Here is a 16,790-nt window from a genome sequence, read left to right on the forward strand (position 1 = left end):
CTAATCCTAACGAAAACGAGCATACGTGACATCAAGCTGCGCAATTCCTACAATGCAATCTGATTGGTTTTTTTTTGTTTTTTTTTGTTGCAATAAATAATGTCCTTATTGTTGCAGTAAATATTGTTGTCGTTTCTGTATATGTTAACAGTGGTTCTTGGAATATATACCTTATTTAGTATATTTATTTTTGATTTATGTTGTATTGTCATATCATATTTTCATGTCGTAAAACAGTAAGTTGTACATATAGCTATAGAAAGAGAAAGCTACAAAGTGTTGGTTTCTTAGTGCTTTGGTAGCAAGTGTTTGCAGGTCAATTGGTTGAAATCCAAGTGAAGTGACAAGTCATTTCTGTTCAAACCCAAGTCGAGTTGAAAGACTTTGAACATATTGTCGAGTCTGAAGTCATCAAATTCATGACTCGAGTCCACACCTCTCTGTCTCAAGGTAACCTGTACTACGCATATACAAATAAAGCTAATGTAACCAGTATAGTAAACAACTTTTGGGCAGGTGTACCTAATGTTGTCTTCATTTACAAATAAGAGTGTTTTAATGAGACTGGTTCAGGAGTACTACGTCAAGGTGTATTATTCTCAGAAACACCAGAGAAGAAGTTGTGTGCACGTGGGTGGAGCTGTTTAGGAGCGGGAGGAGTGCCCGCCCCCTAGGCCTGAGGAGTTTCACTGGAGCCAGACCAAGGCCAGGAGGTCAGCATGAGATAAAACTCGGCAAAACTCAGGTCACGGGTGTGGAATATGAGAAGAACCTCTCAGGGATTCTTATGAATTCCCCTAAATTTGCCATCATCAAGTCTCTGTTTGAGCAGACATATTTTGATGCCAAGCTCAAGTATTTGCGTGAACGATTGACACCTCAGTGTTCATCTCTAAAGAGAATCATATAGTGTGCATCTCAATACAAAGGACCTGGCGTAATTATGCCACACAGGATCTCTGAGTGGGTTGGGGGAGCAGGAGTCGTAAGCTGTGACATCTGGGCCGTGACCTTTGACACGGAATCCGGGCAAGCTAAATCCTGCAGAAGGAGGGGATATAGGGCTCTTTTGGAAGGGGGGTGGGGAGGATCAAGCACAGGAAGTGAGTGGAAAAACAGGGGAATTTATAATTTTCCTTCCCCAATAAACAGGGATAAACCAAATAGCTCTCACTTAGAGGGGAAAGAAACACACATTTTTGGGGGGCAAGAATATGTTGTATGCAACCCCACTAGTCTAAAGCTGAAATTCTGATTAATATTGCCTTTGTGGAATAAGAATTAAAGAGATAAATTCATCAATTTTCACCAATCTCAGGGGGCCGCCATGTTGGGCAATATCGCCCTCTGTTGTTGCTTTGCGAACATCACGTCCAAAACCCGGAAATCGGGATATTGGGCTCCCTGTGTATGCTGCGATAACTAGCAGAAGTATGGGTTGATAAGATGATGGTTTGAACAATATTCTAGCAAGTTTGGGATCAAACCACCATGTTAACCTGTAGTTCTGCTAATTATCGCACCATACACGGGGAGCATATACAAGGGGAGCATAAAGTTTTTAAATTCTTCATCGCAAACAAATTGTGTTCTTAGAATACTGTACTCTTCAGTCCATAGACATTCCTTGAGTGAAGAACTTTCCTGTGCTTCCCACTGGTGTAAATCTCTCACAGCTCGACTTCCATAAATCATGGTGTTTGTATTAAAGGGCATATTTGAGCCATTAGTGGTCAGTCTTTTATTTTTTTTTTTATTTTTTTTTTTTAACTGCCAAAATGCAGATCCCATTGGCCTCAGAGGTTTTGTTTCGCGCCATGAAAGACCCCCCAGGCCGTAAGCAAGCCTGACCTGCACAGGGGCCGTAAATGTCAACTCCCCACATGAGTCCACACCCCGGCATCTATCATCCTGTCCCCCATATCCCCACTCTCACCCACACACACACACAAAACAAACACAAATGCCAGCATAAAATGATCCCTAAACTAAGGACCAGAATACCATGTATAATATGGGATATATGGTTTGAATCACTGGAATGGATGGTGGATGATGTGCTGTTGTTAGACATGAATCTGCAGTGCACACAGTGCTGCCTAGTGCCACAAGGTATGAGTTATTTGAGCTCTTCTCATGGGCCAGGCAAAGGACACAGTCCACACACACATAGGAGGAAAAGGTCATACCCCTTACACCCGAGCGGAACCTCAGGAACACATTCCTGTCCCTCCCAATGCGCTTTCAATCATTTGGGATTGTCAAACTCTACTTTACCAGACACCTCCGAACGCGTCCACGTGCAGCCGTACACACAGAGCTAAATCAGCAGCATCCACTTTGGTCACAGCTGAGCGTTCAGAAATCAATATTATTGACAATAGAGGGACGGACGAATAGAGAACCACAGATGTATTGGAAATGCTATTTACGGTACAAGAATATACAAATTATAAAGATGTTCTGGTCACCAAGAAAATGAACATGCAGCATTTGCTCGCTCCATGTCTGCTTACATTACAACCACAATATGTAGAGAAACCTAAAAAGACTAGTCTTTCTAATCTTTATCCACTTGGGCTGAGTGCTCAATAAAGGAAAGGTAACTGTGGTGGACAATAGATGAAATCATCTAGTCACAAAACAGCTCAATACGTGTAATCTATTGCAGCACTACAGTATATACTGCATCTAATCTAAAACCTCCTAAAGTGCAAATTATATACAGTATACAACCCATTAAGTCAGCACACTGGACCTGAATGGGATTTAGCTGTCCAATTTCAAACCTACAAAAACTCTCATGCACATCCAAGAAAATTCTCACTCACATAAAAAAAAAAACTCACATGTACCCAAAACACCTGCGCTCACTGAAAAAACTCTCGCCCATACTGAAAAAAAAACACACACAACAGACAACCTCTCACTTGGGGGAAAAAAAACTCTCACAAGGCAAAATAAAAGCAAATACAAATACTGTAAATGCACCATGCACCTCACATGCACCAGAAAAAACCTCTCACACACACTCCCAAAAATCTCACACTCACCAAAACAACTCTCACAAAACCTCTCTCACTCAACAAAAAAAACCCACTCACCCACACAAAAATGTCTCACATGCACCAAAAAGCCTCTCAGACAAAAAAAAACCCACGTTCATGCACCAAAACTCTCTCACACACACAGCCAAAAAACTCTTACGTGCACCAGAAAACTTCTCTCACACACCCAAAAAACTCTGAGACGCCGAAAATCTTTACACACAATTAAAAACCTCTCACACCCACCAAAATACCTCTTGCACACCCAAAAAAAACCTCACACTCACACCCAAAAAAAAAAAAAACTTTCACTGACACCAAAGCCCTCCCACGTCTTTTTTCTGTGTGTGACCTTTTTTGTCTAAGTGAGAGCAGAAAACTGTGTGTGAAAGCAAGCTCAAATATGAAAATGCTGATGCTGATTTTGTCTGCAAGCCTTTAAACGTCCGTAAAGGGCGCTCAAGAATTCCACTGCATGAAGAATGCCTTTGAGCAATGCTATCACAATTGAACACTAATCACCATGAAAACAAGCTGGTAAAAACTGTAAAAGCCGTTAATGGGTAGTCCCTCCAGCGGGACTTTCACTTGCACAGTTTGCGATGTTGCCTCACAGGAGGCCAGATGCTGTGTTTTCAACGTCCGTCACCAGAAACAACCCACAAGATAAAAATATTTTTTTTTTAAATAGAACACATTGAATGCTTCTGTAATGTTTGTACACAATGAAGGGCCTCACAGAATTATTGTCTTTAAATATTGTCCATCCAAGCTGATCAAAGTGAAGACTTGTAGGACAAGAGAGAATTCAATCAATTCTGGTGACTTGCTTTAATATTGTATTTTGAAAACTAATTCTCTGCTGTACAGGCCATTATTTTAAATGCATTCATCGATTACATGTTCATGAGGGAGTCTAAATGTTGTGTCACATTCTTACTTGTGCTACATTTACGCCATACCATTTACTTAAGTAGTTTTGGGGGAAAATTGTAGCGTTTTATTGCCACATTTTTTTTTTACCTTTACGTGAGTATTTTTGAAAAGAAGAAATGGCACTTACATTGAGCTACACTCTGTTCACTGCTTTTATAATAAAATTATTATTATTTTTTTTTATAAATGTATTATTGCTTGTGCGATCAACCAGTATATGCTTCGGGCTTGTCGGAGAGACTTGCATCTTGTGCTTAAAAACAGAGAAAAGAACAGCTCTATAACTTCTGCTTGGTGAGCCTTTTGTGCTGCTTCATGAGTGTAAACAATGAATGTTGATTTAAGACAATTTCTTGTGGCAGAATCTGACCTAATTCGTGTCATTTTGTCAAGATTCCATTTATTATAGTTTTAGTTAAAGGGATATTGTTGGGCAATATCTGAATTTGCACATTCGCACTTTATAGTTTTTGACTTTCATCCCCAAAAAATAATACAACAGAAGTCACTCACCAGTTACTCAGTATTTCAGTAGTTTTATTTTTCACGGTATACTTATCACTCTTACTCAAGTAATTATTTGGAAAACTATTTTTTACTTCTACTTGACACATATATTCTAATATAAAGTAACAGTACTCTTACTTGAGAACAATTTGTGGCTACTCTGTCCACCTCTGTACTATTGACTAGTAACATTCATTAGGGTAACAAGATGCAGAGTTGAATATTATTACATGCGTGTATGCTGGCATTATATTTAAGTTGTCATGGACAAACAACAAAATACAGATGTGTTATTTTCATTTTAACTCTAAGAGAGGCAAAAAAAGCCGTTTTGGTGTTAAAATATGCCCGTTTGTTATGTGGAAAGTTGGCGCTAATATTTGATCAATGGAGTCTTGCTATGTTCATCTGAGTGTGGTAAATGAACTTTTAAAAAGTCAAACATGGTCTCATTAAGGTGCATTTAAAAAGTCTTCTTTCAATGGATTGAATCCAATAGTTCAGTTTTCTTTAGTGCATGTAAACACGCGGATTGTTTGGCCTACAGCTCGGCCGGTGAGGGGCTGCATTGCATTGAAGCATCGGCCAATAAACAAGCTTTGTGACTCTGAAAGCCAAACACAATGAGAGTCTTTGATGTCAGCAACACTGCTCACAGCGGCCATAAAACACACAGTAAATCTGCCTCCACTATAGGCCGTCCTTACTCCTCAAAATGCCACCAAGACGCTCCTTTGGTAAAGGGGAATCCTTATTTAGTTAAAACTTTGTTGTGATGTGACCAAGGTTCACAGCGGCTTAATGATTATCAGCAACTCTTTCCACACCATGAATTCATGATTCAAAGCATTCAGGGAGCCGTCCAACATCAAGTGACAAGATTAGATTAGATTGTCATATGATGAGAACAGATAAACAGTTAAGAGACTGGACAGATGTTTTACATTTTAACTTGCTTACATTGATGAAAATGAGCCGTAAAGCATGCAGCAGGAATATCTTCGAACCAAAGAACTAAATAAAATGTCTGAAGCAGCTTGGTTTTTCACCATAAGTAATTTATAGTGCCTACTCGTCTCTCTTTCGGATGCTGTAGAAGTATCACACTGCCTGATTTACAAGTCAGCTGCTGGCCACCTGGTTGACCCCCTCCGGCCACAGATGGTCAGTTGTCCACTGCATTGCGTGAGATTGCCCCCCCCCCAAAAAAAAAAAAAAAAGCCAGAATGAATGTGAGCGACCTCAAGGGCCAGATGAGCTGCAATGTGCTCCCAACACTATACAGCAGCTGCTGAAAAGACACACACACACACACACACACACACACACGCAGCACCACATCCCACATGGAAGTGGGATGTGGTGCTGTTCTGTTCCATGCTTAATGAACCTCTGCTTGACAACACACGAAACGTTTGAAAATGTATCAGTCATAAAACTCGAGGAAAATCCAGCTAGCCAGCCAGAATATTAGGTACACTGGCACGATCTTGGACTAGTCGAACAGCTGTATCAAAATTACAGACAATAAAGGTCCATCAGTAGTAGCTCTAAAGGTGACCCAATAATGACTTTATCACACCGCGTCAAAGTTTAATACTTGAAGTCAACTAACCGCTAATTACGTGTTTTTGCATATTGTCTTCCAATCGGCCAATTTACAAAGGACTTCCGACTCTCCCGTTTGCTGCTGTCGCCAGACTATAATGTTTTGTGGAGCAGCGAAATGTTCGGCCCACAAGGCGACGCAGTCTTCATATGTCGACAAAAAGCTTGTTGAGAAAGAGCATCGCGGTTAGCCTCGCTAACTTTGGCTATCCCAATCACCGCTAGTTTTAAAAGATTCGGTTCCCTCGGGACTGGTGGCGAGGAACGAGCGCACCTCCAGATTGTCGTCAAAATGTTACGTCCAGTAATGCAGGGACAACAACTGTGAGCTAGCGAGAACCTTCTTCAGCGTAGAAGTTGTATGATACAACACGGATTAACATCGTGGCACTTGAGTCGCTTTACGACACTGATGTCAGCGTATATGGAAAATATTTGACCAAAAACGAGATAGTCACTTGCAAAATATGCAAGTCCATCCTCACATGCAATAAAAGCACAAGTGAAACAGAAACGGTTAAACCGAGAAATGCTTCGTTTTGGGTTTTTTTTTAGCCTCGCAACGATGTCCCGTTTTACAACACGCTATGCTATGAAACAAAGAATGAGACCAGCTGGCTTGTTGAAGAGAAAAATGTGTGCAGTGTTCCTACTAATTACAACTACATTTAGTGTAATAATGAGCAATGTGAGTAGTGTATTTGTAATCATTTGTTTTTATTGGTTTCTATGCTGGCCCGGCAAAATGTCTTCACCTGTACCAGGTCTGTGATGCAAAAATGTTGGGGACCGTTGTACTGTACTGAAAAAAATATTAAAGAGGTTGTCGATTAATCGGCTTCGACTCGACTTTCATCACGTTATAGTCGACTACAAAAAATTCTTTAGTCATTCTACTCCTTACTTTCTGATACAGATCGTGTATTACTGTAGATGAGATTTTTATATTTTTATTTTTAAATTATTACTGTAGTTTATGCAGGTGTACCCCATGTTGTTTCTTTGCTAGAAGTTGATTGATAGATCGATGTGCTGTTTTGTAAATGACTGTCTGTATGTACTGATAGTCCCAAAGCTTTTAAATGATACTCTTTTCACAGCATAGTCTGTGAAAGAGTATCTGCAAATTAAGTATAGCACCATCTGAAAACATCTCACTTGTCCATTGAGCTGAGGGACGGCTACACTGTTTTAAATTATTGACCTTAGAATGTATTTTTCCATCCAGGGGTACAGCACTTACCAATTTCCAGAGTCAGAGTGCCCAATATTCAGTGCACCAAAATACAATATTAGCTATATTCCAGTCCAACTCACCGAGGCCTCCGATAGTGTGCGAGTGATCCGAGGTACGCAGCTGAAGCGGGACACTCTCAGACTGGCTCTCCTCGTGGTAGAAGAGTTTGTAGCCTTGCACGCTTGCCGGATTTCTCTGTGCCAGCCGCCAGCGCACCAAAATTGTGGTGCAGTTCAAGGGCTCCAAATGCAGCTCAGGAGAAAGTGGAACTGTGGGGGGGAAATGCATAAGAAAAAGGATTGCATCATGTTGGACGAACACTCATGTGAAAAGCCGTTTAAGCATTTATTCGATATCCTTGATAATCTAGTTTAAGGTGCATGTGCTAGTATGCTTGTTGTTCTCACTAGTAGGACAAGTTTGAAATATTAGTCGAACAACTAGATGTTTCTAGTGAGGCAAAACTACGAGTGGGGATTTTGGTGCTACTAGTTGTGTCCAGGAGCTTAGCCGTGTTACTAGTTAAAGAGTAAGGTTTAATTGCATAACAGTAGGCCGAAAGTGGCAATTGTAGTGGGGAAACAAACATTACAGTGCACTCGAGTTGTTCTACTAGTGCACAGACTTGTTTTACTAGTAGACCTCAAGCTGGATATTAAGGATATCGAGTAAACGCTCAAACGACTTTCCATACAGTGGTACAATCACTTTTTCTCCACGGGAAGCTACAGGAAGCTGTTTCTTGTCAGAGGAGTCGTCTTTGAAAAACGAAACTCATTTGATGTTTACCAGCTGCTTCACACTTAATATACAGCAGGCACGACCTCCCTGACGACAGAGGGAGCGATTTCACACACTCTTATTTTAGGGATGAAGATGACTGTTAGCAGACGCCTGAATTACAACAAAAGACACACAACATATACAATGCCACGACCGCCCCCTACTCTCCTACTACCTCAAAGATTCTAAACGGCCGTCTTCTCTCTCCCACCGGAGTGGCTCCCTTTATGACCCATGACTGAAACCCTTCCAGTGCTACTGACAGCACAGGGCAAAGGTCACCGAGTAACAAACGCACTACCTTAATAAGATTATTGGCAAACCTCTCCAAGCAGTTAGACAGAACAGAGAGATTCAGCTTTGCTTTAAATACAGTGATGCCTTGACGTAAGAGTTAAATTCCTTTCAAGACGACGCTCCTAACTCAAATCACTCAGATCTCAAACCAACTTTCCCCATTGAAATGAATGGAAATGCCATTAAACTGTTCCATTCCCCACAAAAAAACCCAAAAATGTAGGTAACATTTAGCAACAAGAAAAATAGCACTCTAAAGTATTGTACTGTATAAAAACATACAGCTATAACACAATAAAATAAAGTGTAAAAAATGTAAGAGTTTGTGCATCATGATTTCATGCTTTAATTCAATGTACCTACTTCTGGTATGCACGTCTTGGCCACTTGTGGGCACTATAGTTCAGACATAGATAAAATACACTGAGATTTGATGGTTAAACACGAAGAAAACTTTCACAGAGGATAAAGAATACATGCCTGTAAGGAATGCTTTTTTGTCTGTCTACACGTGTCTACAAATGTACATTTCTTTTTTTATGCAAAAAAAGACAAAAAGAAATATGCGGTCTGAAAGGGTAACTCCTGCAGCATCGATGCTAGTTTCGCTAGCCCATTGAGGACAATTCGCATTGTGTTTGCATTAAGCAAAAATACTTTGGTAAAAAAAATTATGTGACATCTAATTCTCTTTGTTTCATGCTTAGTTTTACAGTGAACTTCAACTGTGAAAATGTAAAAAAAAAAAAAAAATGTCACCTTCACTGAATTTAATTGTCCCAAAACTTGTAAGTCCAGGTACCACTGTACTTGGAGTAAATATATTTTTTTGTGATTTTTATGTGGCTTGGGGCCATGTTTACCTTGTGCACTGGATGCCTTCGGGGTGCGGTGGGAGGTCCAGGCCGACTGCTCACCCCACCCAACGCTGGTGGCGGCAGCGATTCGCAGGAGGTAGATGGTGTCAGGCTGCAGGTTTTCTATCAGGTACTTTGTCTTTTCTCCCGGCAGCTCAAGCTGAGAGACTGAGTTCTCAGCGCTGGTTCGGTACGACAAACGGTAGGCAGAGACTCTGCCGCGGCTCAGCTTGTCAGGGAGGGCTTGCCACGACACCTGGATGTCGGTGGGGCTACGGCTGGTGAGGCTGAGCTCGGGGCCGCGGAGGGGAACTATGAACGGACAAGACAGGAGAGATAACACATCCTTAAAGAAATAAATCAACTTTTATTACCAATATGTATTTGAAGATCTGATTTGTCTCTATGCATTTATTTGCATTATACTGTACACTTTACTTGAGTATACATTTTTCTGCGTTTTTACTTTTACGCCCGACATTTGAAAACAGACATCTGTACTAGGTAAGGTGTATTTTTTAAGTGGATATGATGATGTAATTCAGTATTTTTTTGTTCTTTTGTTATATTTTGCCCATGCAAGACATCCTGTCAGAATTTAGCTCACAGCAAAGCTGTGTACAGTGATTTTTTTTTTCCACTAAGAGCACAATGCAGGTTGAAAAAAAGAGGGCAACTATTTTGTGTACAGAGATTTTTTTCTTCTCTTGAGCCAAGTTTTCAGTTATTGTACATCGTGTAATTGACAGTAAAAAATAATTTTTACCTTTCAGAGTCTGTACTTAATTTACTTAAGTCAAAGTGTTGAATCTGTACTTCTTCTACCGGAGTATTTTTTTCTTTACTGGTACAGTAGAGAGTGTGAGCACTTTTGCCTCCTCAGATTTGTATTATTCCTATACTACTTCCAACTGGACTTGAAATTATGTCCATAGAAGAGTATGCCAAAGCTATAGGTGGCGCTCTAACTAATAACCATAAGATTTTACAAGTCTGAAGAAAGTAATTTCTGGGAAAAGCATGGTAACAAATTGGGGATAAGGGGAATCATACATGACGGGGTGTTATTAGTGAATGAAACGAGCATTTTTCTGGTCGTTTTTCTTTTTTAAAGTGGAATTTCAGTGGACAAAACTGTTATTTTCATACAGAAATATATCGACTCCATGGGGTTTTTTTTTTATGTTGATGTGGACACAGCCTCAGCGTAACGTCATGTTCGGCAGAGGCAGCCATTGACATGAAAATGAGCTTCAAGAATCCAGGAGAATGGGACATTGCCACAAACACAGCCATAAATGAGCTTGTGTACACAATCAGAGAAAAACACTAACACAGGCATGGGGATATTGGACTTCCCCTTTACGTCAGCAACAACGATACTCATTAACTGTAATAAAACATCTTGGAAACAAACAAAGAGTCAATGCTGTTCTTCTGTCTTTTACATATGACTTGCTTGAATGTTGTAAGGGCATGATTGTTAAATTCCTCACCATCCTCGAGTGTGTGCTGGAACATGTGGTCAGACATGCGACTGGCTCCCATGGGCATGTAGGCTACCACATAGAACGTGTAGTTGCGAGCTGGCTCCAGGTCATCAATAATATAGCGAGTCGTATCATTTCCAATCACAACTTGGTACTCCTCGTTGTTTAATCCTGGACAAATGAGGACATGTCAAATTAGTTAACTGTCAAGTTTCTCCATTTCGCACCATTATTGATAAATCATCAGTGTGTTACATTGACCTTTGACCAATTAATCAATAGAAAAAAGTTTGTATTCTGTATGTCCACTAAACTGTTAAAAAACAACCAAATAACAGTTGGACAAATAATTCTGCAAGACGTTTTTTTTTTTTTTTTTTTTTTTTTTTTTGAAATGCCTCTACTAAATGGTTTAGCTGTCAGAAAAATGGGCAAAATAATGGCAAAAACAGGAAGAAAAGTAAATTTCTAAAATAAAATCAAACCTCAGAGCTTTTGGGAAAACTTACTATTTTTGGACTGTTCTGCATTGTTTCATTGCTTTTTTCCCCAATATTTGGAAATATTGCAGAAACTGAAAAATAACCATTGTGACGTTCTAGTCTTCATCATCATCTGTGTACGGTGCGACAGCACATCTTTATTTGAGTACTACAATAATAAAAGTGTTATAAATAATATTAAATCATTCCTCTAAACCAAACTGTTGAGCTGGCATCCATGGTCCTTAAAACTGATTATTTGCTTTCTTAAGGACTGATTTACAAAGATCCCAAATAGCGGGCGGTAAATTAACTCTTAACAAATTGCACATGCTGTTGGCAGCAGATGTAAAAGTGGCAGGAAGTGCCATATTTAAAGGAGTTTTTGCACTTCAGCTCTCATAGCTTTCACAATGGAAAATTTGGCGGAGCACTGCAAGCGCAAAATGAGGTTTGAAGTGATGGAATTGGAAGTGGAAGTGGAAGAAGCAAGCAATATTACTAACTTGATCACTTATTTTGGGAGTGCCACTAGTCTTATAAAAGTCAAGCTTTGTTTTTTTATTTGTATTTATTTATGTATTTTTTAAACCTGTCCTGTTCAGCTGCATGGCCTTGCAGAATGGTGGATCTGTACGCCTTTGTGCTAGAACAGTTTCGCTGTGCAATTTGAAATACTCCCTCAATTATTTTTAAATGTTTTAATTATTTTGATGTTTATTCAAAATGCAGCTGGACAGAAAAGGGTTTTAGGGGACAGAGTGGACAAAAGGACTTGGGGTGAAAACCACAGCAGAACAATAGTGAGACAGTCTAGATATTTGAACACAAGTAACAGAACATTACAACAAGTAACAAGTTGAACACAAGTAACAGAACATTACAACAGCTATTTGTAGATTGGAGGGTGGGGTGGGACACACACCCGGTGAGGACATGCAATAACTAACCAAGAGAAACAGATAAGAGAGGACAGAAAAGGGCAGGACAGGATATGGGAAAACGAGCAATGCAGTGCTACTGTCGAGCGGTGCGCTGGGATTCTTGTTTTGGTGTCTAAACACCTGTAAGAACCTGTGAGTTGATATGCTAGTATAACCTGTATTGTTATAAGCGATTCCAGCACAAGTAATTAAAATCTATAGTGTTTCTATCGAACTTATTACTGAATGAACGGCATATACCATGCAGGTTAGTCAACTTGTGTACGGATCTACTTAGCCAGCACATTGATGAAGGGTGAGTTCTAGTTTTGTCATAGCTGATATGGGATGACTCCTTGTGACTGGCTCCAAGTCAGCCCTTGGATAATTCAGAAAGTCCTAAATTGCATTGCTGAATAGATATGTCACAATAAATTGGGTTTCTGGCATTTCAAAATTATTTACACTCGCAGAAAAGTCTTCCACACTGCCTCTCCTTTTGCCTGCGCTACATGGCACCACTTCGCGTATAGGGTTAGCACTTCTCTTTCAGACGACAAAATTAGCCAGCACAATTAGTCTTATGTCTGATAAATCACATTGTGGATGCTTTTTTTTTGGTCCTGTTCGGCTGTTAGGTCAAGCCTAATGCAGGATCCGTATCCCTTTTATGCCGGAACAGTTTTACTGTGACACAGTGGAGTGCCACTGTGGTTTCTTAGTATTATAATGGATATTTATTGAGAATCAAGAGTCGATCAGTCGAACAGAACAAAGTTTCTCGAGGGGAGTGAGAAAAGAAGACAAAAGACTAATTGTAAACAAGATGAGAAAAGTAAATCGTTATATATCTAGAACAATGAAACAGTAGATATGAGTGTTGTATGGGGAAGTAGTGCTACACCCTGCGAGGGAAGGACAGGACAGGACAAGATAGGACAGGACGAGGACAGGAGAAGAAGCATGCAGCACGCATATACATGAGTTATTTGTTCGCAATAAGTGAGTGGCCCCACACCCAGCGAAAAGGTCCCAGGGGTGTGTGCCTGCGGACACATGCAAGTGAATTGACACCGTTTCGCACGCACAAAGACTGACAAGTGTCTTGTAATTGCTGTGGCCACACCGCGGTGGCTGGGGACCCCATCCAATCAATCGAGGGGCGGGATCAGGCCCAGGAGTCCACCTGATAGCAGCCCGGCGGACGGGACACGTCCCACACCGAGGGAGCCAGGCCGGTCCGCCGGCCCCACCGAGGCGCCACGACAACCGGTCACCCAGAGGAGGCCGCAGGGACCCAATGCCAGCCAACCCCAGCCAACCACCACCCCCCGCCGCCCAGATTCCAGATCTCAGATCTGATAAACAAATTACTTTTAAAAAGTTTTGTCCTTCCACTGAATGCCTCTTTCAACCCTTCCTGAAAAGACTAACAAAGTCTGCTCCCCCTTCCATTCCACACCCTGTGACTGGCTTCCCGGGATATGTACATTTGGACACTCAACCACGCAGGCTAATTAGTTTCTCCTTTATAGAGACTCTATTTAGTGCTAGCACTTGCAGCCTCAGGTGCAGGGCTGACTGTGTGCTGCAATGACAGCTATTCTCGCAGCCTGTGGAGATGTCACTGCATCTAAATCACAATACGCATGACACATGCCTGGAATTTAACAATAACCACTTCTTGTTTTTTTGACTTATTCATCTCCTACAAGATCCAGCAGGTGTTCCTTTTCCCCAGTTGGATTCTGTACATTTCACTTCACCAATTGAAGTCAATGGAATTATAATTAAGTGCAGGTCTTGAATGAGCAAGTTTTTGTCAAGGTGCAACATTGTTCCACTGTGACTCTTGCTGTCAATAGCAAGAGTTCCCAGGAAGGCTTAAAGTAATTTCTGCTGCCACACTGCAATCCTTGTGAGTTGTTGAATAGTTTTCTCTGCTTCCTGAATGTTATCCGCCAAAAGAAGGGCCCCGGGTTCTTGAAACTCCACTGGACTCTCCTCTAAAAGGGGGTCTAATCCTGTTTGTCATGATAAGGAGGGTTTTCCTCTTTCTTTTTTAGTTTTACTTTGTTTGACCACTGCCTTCGAGCATAGCAATAATTGCACATGGTCAGCCATTTCATATAATTTCAAAGATATAGGAGGCGCAATTTATTGGTATTTCTCAACATACAGGCTTTTGTACAGTGTTGAGATCAAATCTGAGAAATCCATAAAATCCTAAATATTGGGGAGTTCATACTGAACAAAAAAAAAAACAGGCTAGAAACAAAGTTATTCTGGTAAAATAATAGCGTACTCTTTCTTTTGGTAGTTTTGGTGCTTTTCATGTCACAGAAGACAATATTGTATGGGTTTTGAAAGAGCAGTCAAAATACTCGGGCAATGAGGGGAACTGTGCTTTGAAAATACCTGGTAATGAATGGGTTCATACCTCAGGGGTTGGACTGTATCCCACTTTTGTTTTTGTGCCCATTTTACATGACCCACATCTGTGAGATAGATGGATTATCTTGGCATAGGATAAGTGCTCACTAACTCGGATGAATCCAGATTTGTCAACAATATTTTACAAAAATACCCAAAACAAAAGTGTTTTGTTAATATCTATATTCAGTATAATTTTACTAAGTGAGTTAGGGTTAGGTTAAGGGCTAGTTCTAGTCGTAGTAGTCTAGTGTAGTCTAGTCTAGCAGTACAGTTCTACAGTATGTGTTGAACTTTGTGGGAACAGTTTAGGATGAACTAGAACAGAGATTGTAAAACAGCAGGCCCTGACCACATAAATGGACAGAAATGACCACCTTTGTCCATTGTCACAATGACCAGCCGTCCTAGTACATTTTGCTCATATATCATATCAAAATATGATTTGCATTCTCATGTTTTCCCCACTCACCCTCAGCCTTCATGTAGTGCACAGAGTAAGCAATAACTTTATCAGAGTTATAAAGCGGCCTGTCCCAAGCCAGCAGGATAGCCGAGCTCGAGACTGTGTCCGCTCGGATATTTTTGGGCGCACTGGGGCGGTCCTCCGACATGACCACGATGAGCCTCGCCATGGCGAGCACCGCGCCCTGCTCGTTTTCAGCCTGGCACTGATAGATGGCGTCGTCCTCGGGAATTATCTGGTTGATCACTAGTTTGCTGTGGGACACACACACACACACACACACACAACTTCCTCATCATGTGCATCCTTTCCCATTGCTTAATTACCTTTAACGGGCACTGACAGTTAAATAAAAAACAGGAGCAAATTAGATTTAAACCAATTCAAGATCCTAATTTTGATTTAAATTATTCAGTTTCCTTCCTAATGTAAGGAAGGACATACATTAATTATTAATGTGGACTGTTTTTAGCTGGCCAAGAGTGGTAAAAAAATAAATAATAATAAACAAAAAAACAACACACAATTCTATAATGTTGAGGCCAGGATACTTGCAGGTGGCAGAAAAGTGATTGACTACTGCTGAACTGAACTGAAAGATGACAAAAACATGTGTTTGGGGTTGTGCCACAAAGAGGTTATGTTTTTTTCTTATTTCCTTAATAAAAAAAATAAAAAAATAAAAATAAATCCAGCTGAAGATGTTTTATGAGGAGGATAAATCGATCATAAGAAGTTGTACAGAGAAGATCGCAAGACGGCCTGGTGATGTTAGTAGCCACTTCTAAAAGGACAGACTGGTAACCAAACCTCCATCATATGGTTTGCAGAAACATTATCTCAGGCATGTATAAAATGTTTTTTGGGTTGTCTTTCTAGGAGTAATTTAGAAAAACAAAACTAGCCTGCTAGCTAATATCACTCTACAACACGTCAAAAGAGCACATCTGTGCCATTAATCCGAGCGACAGAAAAGTCAATTAATTAGGCAGTGCCTCAATGATAATGTAAACTGTCTGAATGTCTACTACGTCTATTTTTGAATCAACGTACCCGTTGAAATGTAAATTACGGCTGGCTTTCTGTCTCCCTTCAAAGCACTTTAGTGAATGTAACAGCTTCTCTTTGACTGACAATTCACACATTCAAACTACTGCGGTAGGGAACAAGGCTAAAATCACCATTCAAGCCATTTCCCCTGTTTTCTCTGTAAATCTGCTTTGATCAATTGACATGTTAGTGTTTGTTTACTAGTGCCATCAGAGAAAGCTCCAACTTTTGCCACCTGGAAGTTCCTTTGACATCACGATGAAAATGTCTATTCGTTTCCTTCTTTAATCTTCTATTATGCTTATAAAACTCAACAAATCACAGTAATATTCCTTCGGGTGTCAAGAACTATACCTGTTGTACATCTTGATTCGACCATTGGAGTGAATTCTCTCTCCGTTCTTGAGCCAGGTGATCTGAGGTGCTGGAAACCCCTCAGCTTGGCACACAAAGCGAGCCGTGCCGGCACGCGGACGCGTCAGGCTCTCTGGCCACTCCACCAAAGAAGGCGGTACTGTGGAGGAAACACATCAATAGGAAATAAATATGAACACAATACAATGAAATAAATATGAACACAATACAATGAAATTCACATTTCACATTCCCTTGAATGCAGATGAAAATTTTCCTAATTTGAGCTATGATGACCATTTGTGTCCAACTTGTTTCCT

General features: G+C 40.5%; 1 protein-coding gene across 1 annotated transcript in view; it reads right to left on the reverse strand.

Moving 5' to 3' along the window:
• The window catches only part of LOC133416448 (protogenin A-like), a 45,007-nt gene that overhangs the window by 11,834 nt on the left and 16,383 nt on the right, over positions 1 to 16,790 (reverse strand). The window contains exons 6-10 of the mRNA XM_061703349.1: positions 16,471 to 16,630; positions 15,073 to 15,320; positions 10,769 to 10,933; positions 9,279 to 9,584; positions 7,416 to 7,604 (exon numbers count right to left, since the gene is read on the reverse strand). Coding sequence (XP_061559333.1) covers positions 7,416 to 7,604; positions 9,279 to 9,584; positions 10,769 to 10,933; positions 15,073 to 15,320; positions 16,471 to 16,630 — 1,068 coding nt within the window. The remainder of the gene's footprint in view (positions 1 to 7,415; positions 7,605 to 9,278; positions 9,585 to 10,768; positions 10,934 to 15,072; positions 15,321 to 16,470; positions 16,631 to 16,790) is intronic.

Source organism: Phycodurus eques, chromosome 2, assembly GCF_024500275.1.
Source record: "Phycodurus eques isolate BA_2022a chromosome 2, UOR_Pequ_1.1, whole genome shotgun sequence".
In the NCBI taxonomy this organism is placed as follows: Eukaryota; Metazoa; Chordata; class Actinopteri; order Syngnathiformes; family Syngnathidae; genus Phycodurus; species Phycodurus eques.